The sequence below is a fragment of the Diabrotica undecimpunctata genome, chromosome 2 (genome assembly GCF_040954645.1).
Source record: "Diabrotica undecimpunctata isolate CICGRU chromosome 2, icDiaUnde3, whole genome shotgun sequence".
Classification (NCBI taxonomy): Eukaryota; Metazoa; Arthropoda; class Insecta; order Coleoptera; family Chrysomelidae; genus Diabrotica; species Diabrotica undecimpunctata.
Genome location: NC_092804.1, coordinates 47,173,261 through 47,185,601, shown reverse-complemented (window position 1 = coordinate 47,185,601; position 12,341 = coordinate 47,173,261). Strand labels below are relative to the sequence as shown.

Below are 12,341 nucleotides of genomic sequence, written 5' to 3'. Positions count from 1 at the left end.
AGACAACATCAGATATGCTGATGATACCGTCTTAATAGCAAGCAACGCACAAGAACTACAAAATATAATAAATGCGGTAGTTCACCACAGCGAAATGTTCGGTTAACATCTAAACGTTTCCAAAACTAAAACTATAGTATTTTCAAAGACACCAATAAACGTACAGGTGTATGCCAAGGGTCAAATAATAGAACGGGTAAATTCCATAAAATATTTGGGGGCAAATATCAATAGTCACTGTAATCCAAAAAAAAATAAATCCTATCAAGAATCGAACAAGAAAGGAAAACATTCATGAGCATGAAAACATTTTTTACAAGTCCACAAGGAAACAAAGTTCTTGCATTTGGCTGTATACCATATATTAAAAAATTTTGAATAAAATCCTTTATAAAAAGGTATATAAAAAACCCAGTTGGGCTATGTTGAATTGACAAAACGTTTTCGGAATAAGTATTCCATCATCAGTGTCTAGTTAATACATGGATGTAGCCACTAAATATGTGGGTAAAAACCCTTTAAAAATTATTAAATAAAATTTAGTTTACATTATGTCTAATTTACAGTTGAGATGTTAAAGTTACCGTTGGATTGGTAACATGGCGACATATGACTCTACATTAAGTTGCAAGTCCTTATGTACTTAATGTAGAGTCATATGTCGCCATGTTACCAATCCAACGGTAACTTTAACATCTCAACTGTAAATTAGACATAATGTAAACTAAATTTTATTTAATAATTTTTAAAGGGTTTTTACCCACATATTTAGTGGCTACATCCATGTATTAACTAGACACTGATGATGGAATACTTATTCCGAACACGTTTTGTCAATTCAACATAGCCCAACTGGTTTTTTTATATACCTTTTTATAAAGGATTTTATTCAAAATTTTTTACAAGATCAGACCTTAGTCTACAGCTTAGAATCCGAATGATCAGATGTTACGTTTTCTCTGTCTTACTGTATGGCTGTGAAAGTTGGACAATAGACTCTGAAGTAGAAAAAAGAATAGATGCCTTTGAGATGTATATATACAGACGAATGTTGAGAATTCCATGGGTACAAAGAGTTACTAATGTTGAGGTACTTCGTCGCATGTGCAAACAAAAAGAATTACTAAGAATAATCAAAGAGAGGAAAATGCAATACTTGGGTCATGTGTTGAGAGGCGAAAGATATGAATTACTTCAAGTTATACTGGAAGAAAAAGTACAAGGCAAAAGATCAGTAGGAAGACGCCAGAACTCATGGCTGAAAGACCTGAGGAGATGGTTCGACCGCTTATCCGCAGAAATCTTTCGCGCAGCAGTTTCGAAAACTACAATTGCCATTCGGATCGCCAACCTTCGAAAGGAGATGGCGCCATGAGAAGAAGAATTGGACCTAAAGGAACTAAGTGAAATATGGCAAACATACATACTAGATCTTTTCTCTGAAAATCGTAACGTAAATGCCAATGATATAGATAGAATTAACGGGACCACCAGTATAGGAGAATATAGGAGACAGAAGTAGAATTTGCAATCTCTAGTTTAAAAAACCATAAGATGGTTGGATCTTCTTCTTCTTCTTCTGGTACACTCCATCAAAAAGTCCTTTTTGAATGTATTAGTATTGCAGTTATTAATATTTAGGGTCTTATATAAAAATTTTATAATAAAACAATGCCACTAGCTCCATTTACCACATGTTTGGCAGAATCTTTACTTGAAATCGATATCAAGCAGAAAATAGAAAAACCCATTCGAAAATTTCATGAGCTAACAAACATTGCACAGAAAGAAAATGGCAAAATTCATCGCAAGCGGTGTAATAGATGTTATAAAAAAATAAGTCTAGAACACAATCGTAAAAGAGCCCTGAAAGAAGCAAAACAAATATCTACGGAGTGTAAGATTTGCTAGAAACCATTCTGCCTACCATGTTTCAATGGAAATCACGAAAAATAATTTAAATTATTGCTTTTTATTTTTTAATCACAGAAAAATTTTTGTGTTTCAAAATTTGGACTTATATACATTTTATTAACCAATAAATAATCTAGACATCATATTTTACCTTTTATTTCAATAGTAGTACGAAATAGCAGCACAAATTATAAATAATTTTGTTTTCATTAGGTAACATGGAGACAAAGTTTCCTCTCTGATACTTAAAAAGTACAGCTAATGTAATATGCAAGGTCGTAAATATACTTCAAACTGACAGGATTAGCAGTGCCGAAGAAATATATTTCATGCGCTTTGAAGAAATTTAATTATAAAAATACTATTCACTGAGCATCACATATGATGCACAAACGTTTCAAAAATAATCACTGTATATCACATGTAATGCACAGGGCAAGCAAAAAATTAATGACAGTAGAAACTAGGAATTGAAAAAAAATCTGACAACAGATAAGAAAGGAGAAATATAGTATAAAAATAGAGTAGAAGCAGCGATAATTTAAAATAAAATCAATAAGTCATAAAATACGTCAAGCTGCAGATCTGGTCGCTAAACTTATCAAACATATAAGACGCTAAACAGATCAATATTCAGAAAGTGACCTAAACAATCGATTTACGAAAAATCTGTATTCCGTAGAAAAAAATTAAATAAAAGTTTGATCAAAAATTAATATTGGCACTTTTTGTGTACAATGAACCGTTCACTCAGAAACAACGCTTGAAGCGACCGATGATTTTGATTGTGTTACGCGCGAAATCAACTTTAAATAATATTGGTATCAAGTTGACGGTCATTATTCGATATCTTTTGATCAGAGTGTCCTATCGACAGAAGTCTGTTTCCACGATTCTCATAAGATAAATAAAATTTATCACTTTCATTAAGCGGTCGTAATAAAATTTCCATTGTTCCAGCCTAATCTTCAAAACCTCTAACAGGAAATTTCAATATTAAGTTTTGGCAACAAATATGATTTATTTAAAATATGCACAAAAACGCAGAAGTCAAACTTTTACATTACAATCGATCGCACGTCATGGAAAATGCCTCCACAAAGCAACTAAAATTATTTATAACGTTTTAGATCGTTTGTAATATTCGTATGTTTAAATTCAGTGTTTTTTAGGCATATTTCAAATACCTCAAATTTGTTGCCAAAACTCAAAATCAAAATTTCATGCTATAGCTTTTGAAGATTAGGCTCTAACAATGGAAATTCCATAGTAACCGGTTAATGAAAGTGATACATTTTATTGATCTCATAAGAACCCTAAAAAATGGTACAAATCACGAAACGTTTATTTATTTAACAATTTTATAGAAACTGACTTCATTTGCGGCAAAGTACAAAATTTATACGAATGCTGCACTTTTCACCTTTAAAGTGCATTTTGATTTTTATCGATAGGACACTCTGATCAAAAGATACCGAATTTTTACCGTCGAGTTGATACAAGTTTTATTTAAAATTGATTCCGCGCGTGTAACTGACATTCAAAATCGCCGGTCGCTTCAAGCGTTTTTTCTGAGAGAACGGTTCATTCTACACAGAAAGTGCTAATAAACATTTTTATTCAAAATTATCTCAGTTACATTTTTTATTTAAAACATCTTTTTCTACGGCATACAGATTTTTGTTATAACGTTTTTTCCGTTCCTACAAGGGGGGTTTAGGGTGAAGCTGGGGGATAGGAGTGGTGAACATTTTTGCACATTTTTGGGGTCCTAAAATTAACATCCTCATCAAAATTTTTAGTTTTGCATATAGCCGTTTAGAGGGCGCCACCAATAAAACCGTCCAACACAAATGTAACCTCAATCTTTTGTTGACATAAATCGAGAGTTTCATTGCGATACAACAAGTTATGTAGATATTAAGAATTTTTAAAATTGGCAAGTTGATTGAAAAATGGATCTTAGCCGGGAACATTTTCGAACAATAATTTTTTACAATTTTCGGACAGCATTATCCTAACAGCTTGCTGAAATGGTTTCTGTGTTTGGGAATGAAGCGGAACACCAGTCAACTATTTCCAGCTGGTATTGCGAATTTCAACGTGGTCGCTCCATTCTCAGCGACGAATCCAGGCCAGGTCCACCCAAAACAGCAGTCACACAGTAAAACATTGATGCTGTTCGTCACCGCTGTGTAACATATCGGGACATAGAGATCTACAAAGATCCTACATGAAGAACTGGGTGTTACGAAGTTGGTTTCCCGTTGGATCCCTCATTTGCTCACAGAAGAGCAAAAAGTGGTTTGCGTCAAATGGTGTCAAAAACATTGGAACGGTTCAAGTATTGCTAGTGGCGATGAATATTGGATTTACTTCTATGAACCGGAAAATAAACCGAAAACTAAAAAGAAAACCCTCATATAATCACCCACATGGATAAAGTTTACGGATTTATAAAAAAATTGAATTATGGCAGATTTTAAAATGAATCAAAAAAGGAAATTTGATTCATTTCAGTGCGTTTCAGAACTCATAGAAAAATTAGATAAGTTTATTAACTCTAGAGTGCTAATGTACGTAAATTTTTCGAACCGATTTCATTCTGATATCTACTGAAAGAAAACTAAACGTGGTGTAGTATGGTGTAAATATGCTATCCTCACTTCATGGTCAATAAAACAAATGAATACTCGCTTTGATATTTTAGTTTGGGTTACGCTTTGTCGGTAGTATTTATAACACTCTGTACGTAACAGACACGTGTGGTTACTATCTGCGTAAAAAGTTTTGTACGTAATGTGACGTGTTGTTATTATTAACGTATAAATTAGATGTCTGCAAAATCAAATGTTAATTTAAAGCGTCCTCTTACTGAAAAAGAATGGAGAAAATTATAAATAAAAGTGACTTCAGTGATTTAAGTGATACAGAAGATGATCTAAATGAGTTAGAAAATCCATTTGACAGCGACGATAGCATTGAAGATAGAGACATGATTCTGCACAGGACGGAGAAAGTGTCTTCACAAAACTAGCTAACACCTGAGCTCTGCAAGAAGCAAGAAATACGTGCTCTCCTAAAAGAATTAAAGTTACGCAGCCGCCGTCATCAGAATCAACATATACTGATAACCGTATTGAACCAAAATCGTCTGTTATAATATGGGATAAACAGTCTTTAATAGGTAAAAACCATTATAAGTGGAGTAATTTGACAACAAATGAAGGAGGGCGTAAAGTCGCATCCAGAAATATTGTTTATATCCGTCCAGGTCCAACCAAATTAGCCATTAGCCTAAGTTGCTATAGAATCTAAAGATGCTTTTAATTTATTTTACACTGATCAGATTCTGGACAAAGTTTTGCTACGTACAAACGAAAAAATTGCAGGTATCCATTTCGCATGTATATGCCACCTAGTAAATACGGCATAAAAATACTTATGGTTTGCGATGTGGCTACGAAATATGTAATAAATGCAACACCATATCTGGGTAAATCTACTGTAACCAACGGCATTCCTCTAGCAGAACATTTTGTCACAAGCCTGACGAGACCTTTACATATGGAAGTAGACGTAATGTGACTATGAGGGTTTTCTAGCATCCCTCTTGCGAATAAATTATTATCATCATCATCATTTTGGCTTTACAACCCTGTGTGGGTCCTAGCCTCCCCAAGAATTTTTCTCCAGTCGTCCCTATCCATCGCCTTCCTCCGCCAAGCACGTATTTCCATATTTCTCATGTCTTCATCGATGTTATCTAGGAATCTTGTTCTGGGTCTTCCTCTTCTTCTTTGACCAATAGGTCTATCAAGGAGCGTTTTTCTAGCTGGGTCGGTTTGCTCCATCCGCATAACATGGCCTACCCACCTCAGACGTCCTATCTTTATGTGTTTTACGATATCTGGTTCCTGGTATATCCTATAGAGTTCGAAGTTGTATCGTCTTCTCCAGACACCATTTTCATTTACCGCTCCATAGATGCGCCTTAGTATTTTTCTTTCGAAACATCCTAACATGTAAATATTATATCCTAACATAAATTATTATCTCCTTCTTACAATTTGACAGTGGTCGGAACACTCCGGAAAAATAAAGGAGAAATACCTCCTGAATTGTTTGATAACAAACTTGGAAGTGCGGTTCAAGTATGTTTGTGTTCGATGAAAACATGACTTTATTATCTTACAAACCTAAGCAAAATAAGACAGTTCTTCTACTTTCAACTATGCATTTTTCTGGAAACGTTAATCATGAAACAACAAAACCCGAAATAATCCATACACATAATTAAACTAAAGGGGCTGTAGATAAGTTTGACCAAATGTCTCAAGAACATTTGCTGTAATAGGAAGACTAGAATGTGGCCGCTATGCATACTTTACAATATGATGAATATTGCAAGAGTAAACGCTTTTATAATCTACCATCATAGTATAACTAGAAACAGTAGCCATTATCTAGATTAAATTTTATGCTATGCTGAAACTTCATGAACAATTAACAAAGCTACGGCAACAAATAAGACTCCCAAAAAGTACCAACTTTATAAAGAAGTCCCAAGGAGAATCCTTCCATGCTTTTGAATTTAACACCTGTTGCTGAAGACCACCGAGGTCTCCATATGAAAACGGACTTATGTAGTTTATGCTCTAGAGCAAATAAACGAATGACAACTACCAAATGTTACAAGTGCGGGAGTGCCTTGTGTGGCGAGCATCAAATAAAAATTTGTATGGAATGTGTACATCAATAGAAGGTTATCGTTTCTGTATTTGTAATGGTTATACAAGATTTTGTTCTGTGCCAAAAGTATCTATTTTATGTTGTTTATGTTAAGATTATTAATATTTCAATGTTTGTTTCTTTGTATCGTGCCTAAATAAACTTTTCTTGAAATTCAACCATTTTGTTTTAATAAGATTTGAAATAAAAAGAATTTTAGAGCTAACTCAGTGAGTACGTAAAATGTACGTGTAGATAGCATTTACGTATGTTAAAGGAACGTTAGTATTCTAGGGTTAATAGGATAAATTTTGACCAAGTTTTAACAAATATGAGAGCTATTTTGGACAATATAAAAAAATAGTCCTGTGAATATTTCCCCAAAGAAATTCAAACCAGCTATGACAAGTACAGATAGGTATGAAATTCTTTTTTTGGACAATTAGTTTCAACCAGCTGACAATTCAACAAAAATGAAAGAAAAACTTCATCAAACAAAAAATATCAAGTGATGGAATGTTAAAACCAGACTTTGTTCCCAAAGCCCTGATCAGTTTTGGACCAGAAGGATTAAAGAATTCTCCGAACTGGCGAGTGAAGTTCTCAAATGTTTGGTTTTATTTGCAACATCTTATTTATACGAGTTGAGTTTCTCATCAATGACTGCTATTAAAACAAAAGTGAGAAATCGTTTAAAACTCGAAAATGACGCCATTGTTTGCTTATCGAATACAGATCCCAGGTTTGGAAAGCTAGTTTCCGAAAAAGAGTTCATGTTCATAAATAAACGACAACCCTATTGTGATAATTAGGATATTATATTTTTATTTCGCATGTTTTTATTTAAGCTATGAACTACACAACATCGTCAAGGTTATCTTTTTTTTTTGGAACTTCACACCTTGGGTGTGTTCTGTGGATGTTCTAAGTTATCGAAAGATCCAGAAATAACTTATATACCCATTGACCATATTTTCAGACAATTCCAGTAAGTTCCAGAAGCTTCTGAAATCATCGACTATCTTCCATGACCAATCTTCTGAAAACATTGAGATTCTATGAGTCTATAAATGAAAATTACTCGAAAAGGCGAGCTAACTTTTAAAACCGGTTGAATTTAGCGCCTTTGAATTAGGTTTGCTCACAAGGTCCGCAGCTTGATGAAAAAAAGTTTCTAGTACAAGGACAGAGAAATAAATGTGCAAAAATATCTTTTTAATACATCTTAATTACCCTAGGTCTTCACGCCTTCATGTTGAATGATTGTAAAAATGACAAATCGAATAAATAAATACATTTTTGACAAATTTAGATATGTCAACTTTTGCATATCATTACAGATATTTCATTTTACACAATTTAGTAACTTATGCCTTAACATTAGTCCTCAAACCAATGTGATCAAGATCCAAATCTGGCATAGATAACATCGGATCCTGTTGATGGTCTTTATCTTCCAGATTATTCTCGCTAACTGCTGTATTAATCAAACTCTCCATCAATCTATCGTTACTGTCGCTAGTAAATATATCTGAGTTATTAAATAAAATCTCCATAGTATTATCCTGGTTGATTTCGTCTGTAGTGAAGTTCATGTTTTCAATGGTCCTCTTTAAATCCTCCACTTGTTTCGACAGATTAGCCTGTCTCTTAGTTTCCAGTCCTTTCATTTTATTATTTTTGTATTCCAAGCTATATTCAGGGTGGAAGTTTTTAATATGTCGTTCAACGGAATTGCGAAGTTTGAACTTTTTGTTGCATTTTGGACAAGAATATTGCTTGTCAATGTCCGATACAAGCGACTGAATATCTTTGTATCCCGTATGTAAGTTTTTTACATGTCGTTTGAGATATTTTTGTGTCGTGAATACAGATGAACAATGCTGGCAGTTGTAGGAATTACCCAGATGTGTTATTTGATGCATCTTGAGCAACTTTTTGTTCTTGAAATCCTTTTGGCAAGTCTCACAGCTTACCTAAAATTAAAGGCCGAATAAAATTAGTGAAACAAAAAACATAAAATAAAAAGTAGTCCTATTATTGACAGTCCAATATTTACAATTTCAGTTAATAAGAACTAAAGAATGAAACTATTAAAATATCCCAGATTTTTATTGAGATCTTTATTACTCCAGTCGTCAAAAATGAAAATTTCACTGAACCTCTAAAAATCATACAAACAAGCTGAATTTTGTTGGAAATGTCAATTTTAAGACCCCAAAAAAGTTGCAAAAAGTTTACACTCCTACTTCCTAGACCCTTTAGGGCCTTCCCCCTAAAACCACCCCTCGCAGGAGAGAAAAGGAAAAAATAGATTTACCAAGAATCTGTATGTCGAGGAAAATTGTTTCAAACATAGTGAGAGATCATTTTAAACAATAATGTTTATTAGTACTTTTTCTGTAGGATGAACCGTTCTCCCAGAAACAACGTTTGAAGCGACCAGTGATTTTGACTGTATTACGTGCGCGTAATCAATTTTTTAAATAAAATTTGTATTAACACAACGGTAAAAATTTGATATCTTTTGATGAGAGTGTCCTACCGACAAATATCAAAATGCGTTTTAAAGGTGAAGAGTAAAACTTTCGTATGCAATTTTTGAATTTTGCCGCAAATGAAGTCAGTATCCATAAAGCTGTTAAATAAATAAACGTTCAAATATCTAGGAGTTAATGATAAAAAATGATCGAAAAATTGATGTTAAGATAGCAAATAGAACAAAGAAAGCGAACAAAATAGATTATGCCATAAATAAAACTATACCAAGGAAAAACACGAAATTACATGTGTATAAGCTACAGCCAAATCAGTAATAGTATACACAAGTGAAACATGGATCTGTATCTGTAGAGTAGGGAGGGCGAGTTAAGTTTCACAGCCTTTAGGTCACAATTGACCCATTGTGCATCCTCCTAGGGAGCTGTCACCCTTAGCTCATTGTCCATCCTGCCATTTCTAGGAAGGTAGACAAGTCACCAGGAGACATCTCTCTTATGTGGGCAGGTGTGGGCCAGGACTCGCCGAACGCGTACTCTCGTATTAACGATAACTCTGAGCATTCACATAGGACATGCTCTACAGTTTCGTCTTCTCGTTCACACTTCCTACATAGAGGTGTGTCTGCTAGCCCCAGTGTGTGGAGGTGTTTGCTTAGTTGACAATGACCAGTTAAAATACCAACTGCCAACATGGATAACATGATAACGTGAAACATGGATAAGACAACCTAAGCACGACAGTAAGGTAAATGCTACAAATATGAAATACCTCAGAAGAATAACAGAAATAACGAAATTTGATAGAATTTTACAATTTAATAGACAATAGTGGAAAAAGGCTCAGAGACGGGAGTGAGAAATAAAAGAATAAAAAACAGAATAAATGCAGTGAAAATGATGTTTTGGAGAAGAACCTGCAGATTAACACTAATGAACCAAGTGAAAAATGAACAAATTAGAGAACAGTGGAACTAACAAATAAAACAGCAATGGAAAAAAGAAACCTCACCGAAGAAAATATATACGACAAGAAGAAATGGCGATTGAGATGTGGTAAACAGAATATGCTGTGTAAAGCAACGAATAATTAAGTAAGTTAGTGATAGAATTATAAATGAGGAAATAAAACTAAATTAAAACTGGAACCCATAATAAATACTATGAAGAATAACTAGCTAGGTTGGTACGGACAGATTTGCAGAACGGAAGATATTAGACTGGTCAAAAGGGTATATGAAGCAAGAAGAACAAGAAGCAGAAAGAAAGGAAGACCAAGGAAAACGTGGTCCCAACAAATACTCGAAAAAGGCCGGAAAAAAGAAAAAATGGAAAATGGAAAAATTTGGAATATATTAGAAGCATTTTTCCCATTACCACATATTACGCCTTAAACGTTATATCTTAATCATTAATATTGTGACAGTATCTTCTAATGTAATTCTAAGGAAATTAGGGATATCTGATTTTGTAATGAGTTATTTGAATGGCCCCGTTAAAACTAAAAGCTTTTCGAATTGTTGAAGTGGTATGTACTAACTAACTAACTAATAGAAAAATACTTACCTTATTGGCTTCATCTAATGAATGTTGATCATCTTTATGGCATTTTAAGCTGTCGCTTCGGTTAAATGCCTTATCACACATATCACATTTATATCTCAATCCTTCGTGAATCTTTCGATGTTTCAAATAAATATTCCAGGTCTTAAATACCTTGTTGCACGTAGGACAAGTATACGGTTTGTCCGGATTTGACTCATGAGTTTTCATATGAGTCAAAAGGTTGTTCTTAAAATTAAATACCTTCGAACATACAGTACAAATATGTTGTTTCGGAGGAGAATTTTTAGGACACTTGTGAACTGTTCGTTCTTCTTCGGATGAAAAAATAGTTTTACAACGTTTGCAATTGATACTATGGCGAGCTTTGATATGAAAATTAAGAAATTTTTCTTGTGAGAAGAGCTTCTCGCATAAGGGACATTTTAACTTGTAGTAAGTTGTACAACTATGGTAGATCAGATTTTCTTTGCGAGCGAAAACCTATAATAAAACAAATAATTTAATTTCCATAATCAACACAAAAATATATTTATTTTTATTTATTTAGCGTATGCCTTATATCAAATAATGTATAGGTAACTCAATTTACATCTAAACATTCATCTAAATGAATAAACATTATACAAAGTTATATAAGTAAACATTATACATTTCTCGTTATGTGCCAAATAATAATTGAAGAGAAAATAGAGGGCCGAAGGGCTATGTCATGGCTTCGCAATATCAGACCTTGGACGGGCATGAACGTTCAACAATTACCAAGAGTGGCGCAGAATAGAAAACATTTTGGTGTAGTGATCGCTATATATATAGTACCTCCAGTAATGAAGTGCACTAGAAGACATGTATGCTCTGTGTGATCGTCTTGTGCTATGTTTTGATCGTCTGTCTCGCAGCGCCACAATCACAGCTCTTCTGGATAATCTCTCTTTGTCTTATGTCCATTTTATTTCCACGAGTTGGAACGAAATGCATGTGCCACGCATCCCCTGGGCGACGGTGTTATATCTTGGAATTGAGGAACGCAGTAGTCGCTGCGCAAATGTCAGCGTCTAATGGACTAGTTGTGTTTCGGCTGTCTGGTGAGCGGGTATTTGTGCATGCGTGTGTATGTGTGTCATGTTCAACCAACAACTCTAGAGTTACTCACATATCTATAACCTCTATGTCATGTTCTCAGTAGATCCGTGGATGTTTATTTGGTTATACCTTAGTCACACCTGCCTTATTATCCGTAGAACGTGCCCTATTACTCATTGAAACGAGAACTTCTGTGATGGAAGTTTATTTACTAATTGGAATTGGCCCCACCTCCAGTATGTCCTACTAAGACTACTGGAGGGCTCAGAATCACAGCCTCAGGCCGGCACGGACGTATTTAAACTTACAGTAGTAGAACTTTTCTTAACAAAGTGTGTTACTGCTTATCCTAGAGCAGACATTAACCCATACCACAATGCTACTGCTGACTTTAACTTCGGCTGCAGACTGTTAGTTTTTTATAGAAAGTATGTAAAGCGAACTTGAGAGATTAACACAAGAAAATAACCCAATTCTAGCAGACCAACCGAATGAAGCCTGGAAATGCCTAAGAGTAAATGTTCTAATCCTCAAAGTAGACCAAAATGAATG

The 12,341-nt window shown here is 34.2% G+C and overlaps 1 protein-coding gene across 4 annotated transcripts in view; it reads right to left on the bottom strand.

Moving 5' to 3' along the window:
- LOC140434496 (uncharacterized) overlaps positions 1 to 12,341 on the bottom strand; it is a 53,267-nt gene that overhangs the window by 11,489 nt on the left and 29,437 nt on the right. For 2 of the 4 annotated variants that reach the window (XM_072522802.1, XM_072522804.1), the window contains 2 exons: positions 10,710 to 11,189; positions 1,466 to 8,621 (listed from right to left, as the gene is read on the bottom strand). In XM_072522802.1, the coding sequence (XP_072378903.1) occupies positions 8,013 to 8,621; positions 10,710 to 11,189 (1,089 nt within the window). In that variant the 3' untranslated portion in view covers positions 1,466 to 8,012. Of the gene's footprint in view, positions 1 to 1,465; positions 8,622 to 10,709; positions 11,190 to 12,341 lie in introns of those variants that run through there. The other 2 variants (XR_011950057.1, XM_072522805.1) reach the window with 2 other exon arrangements.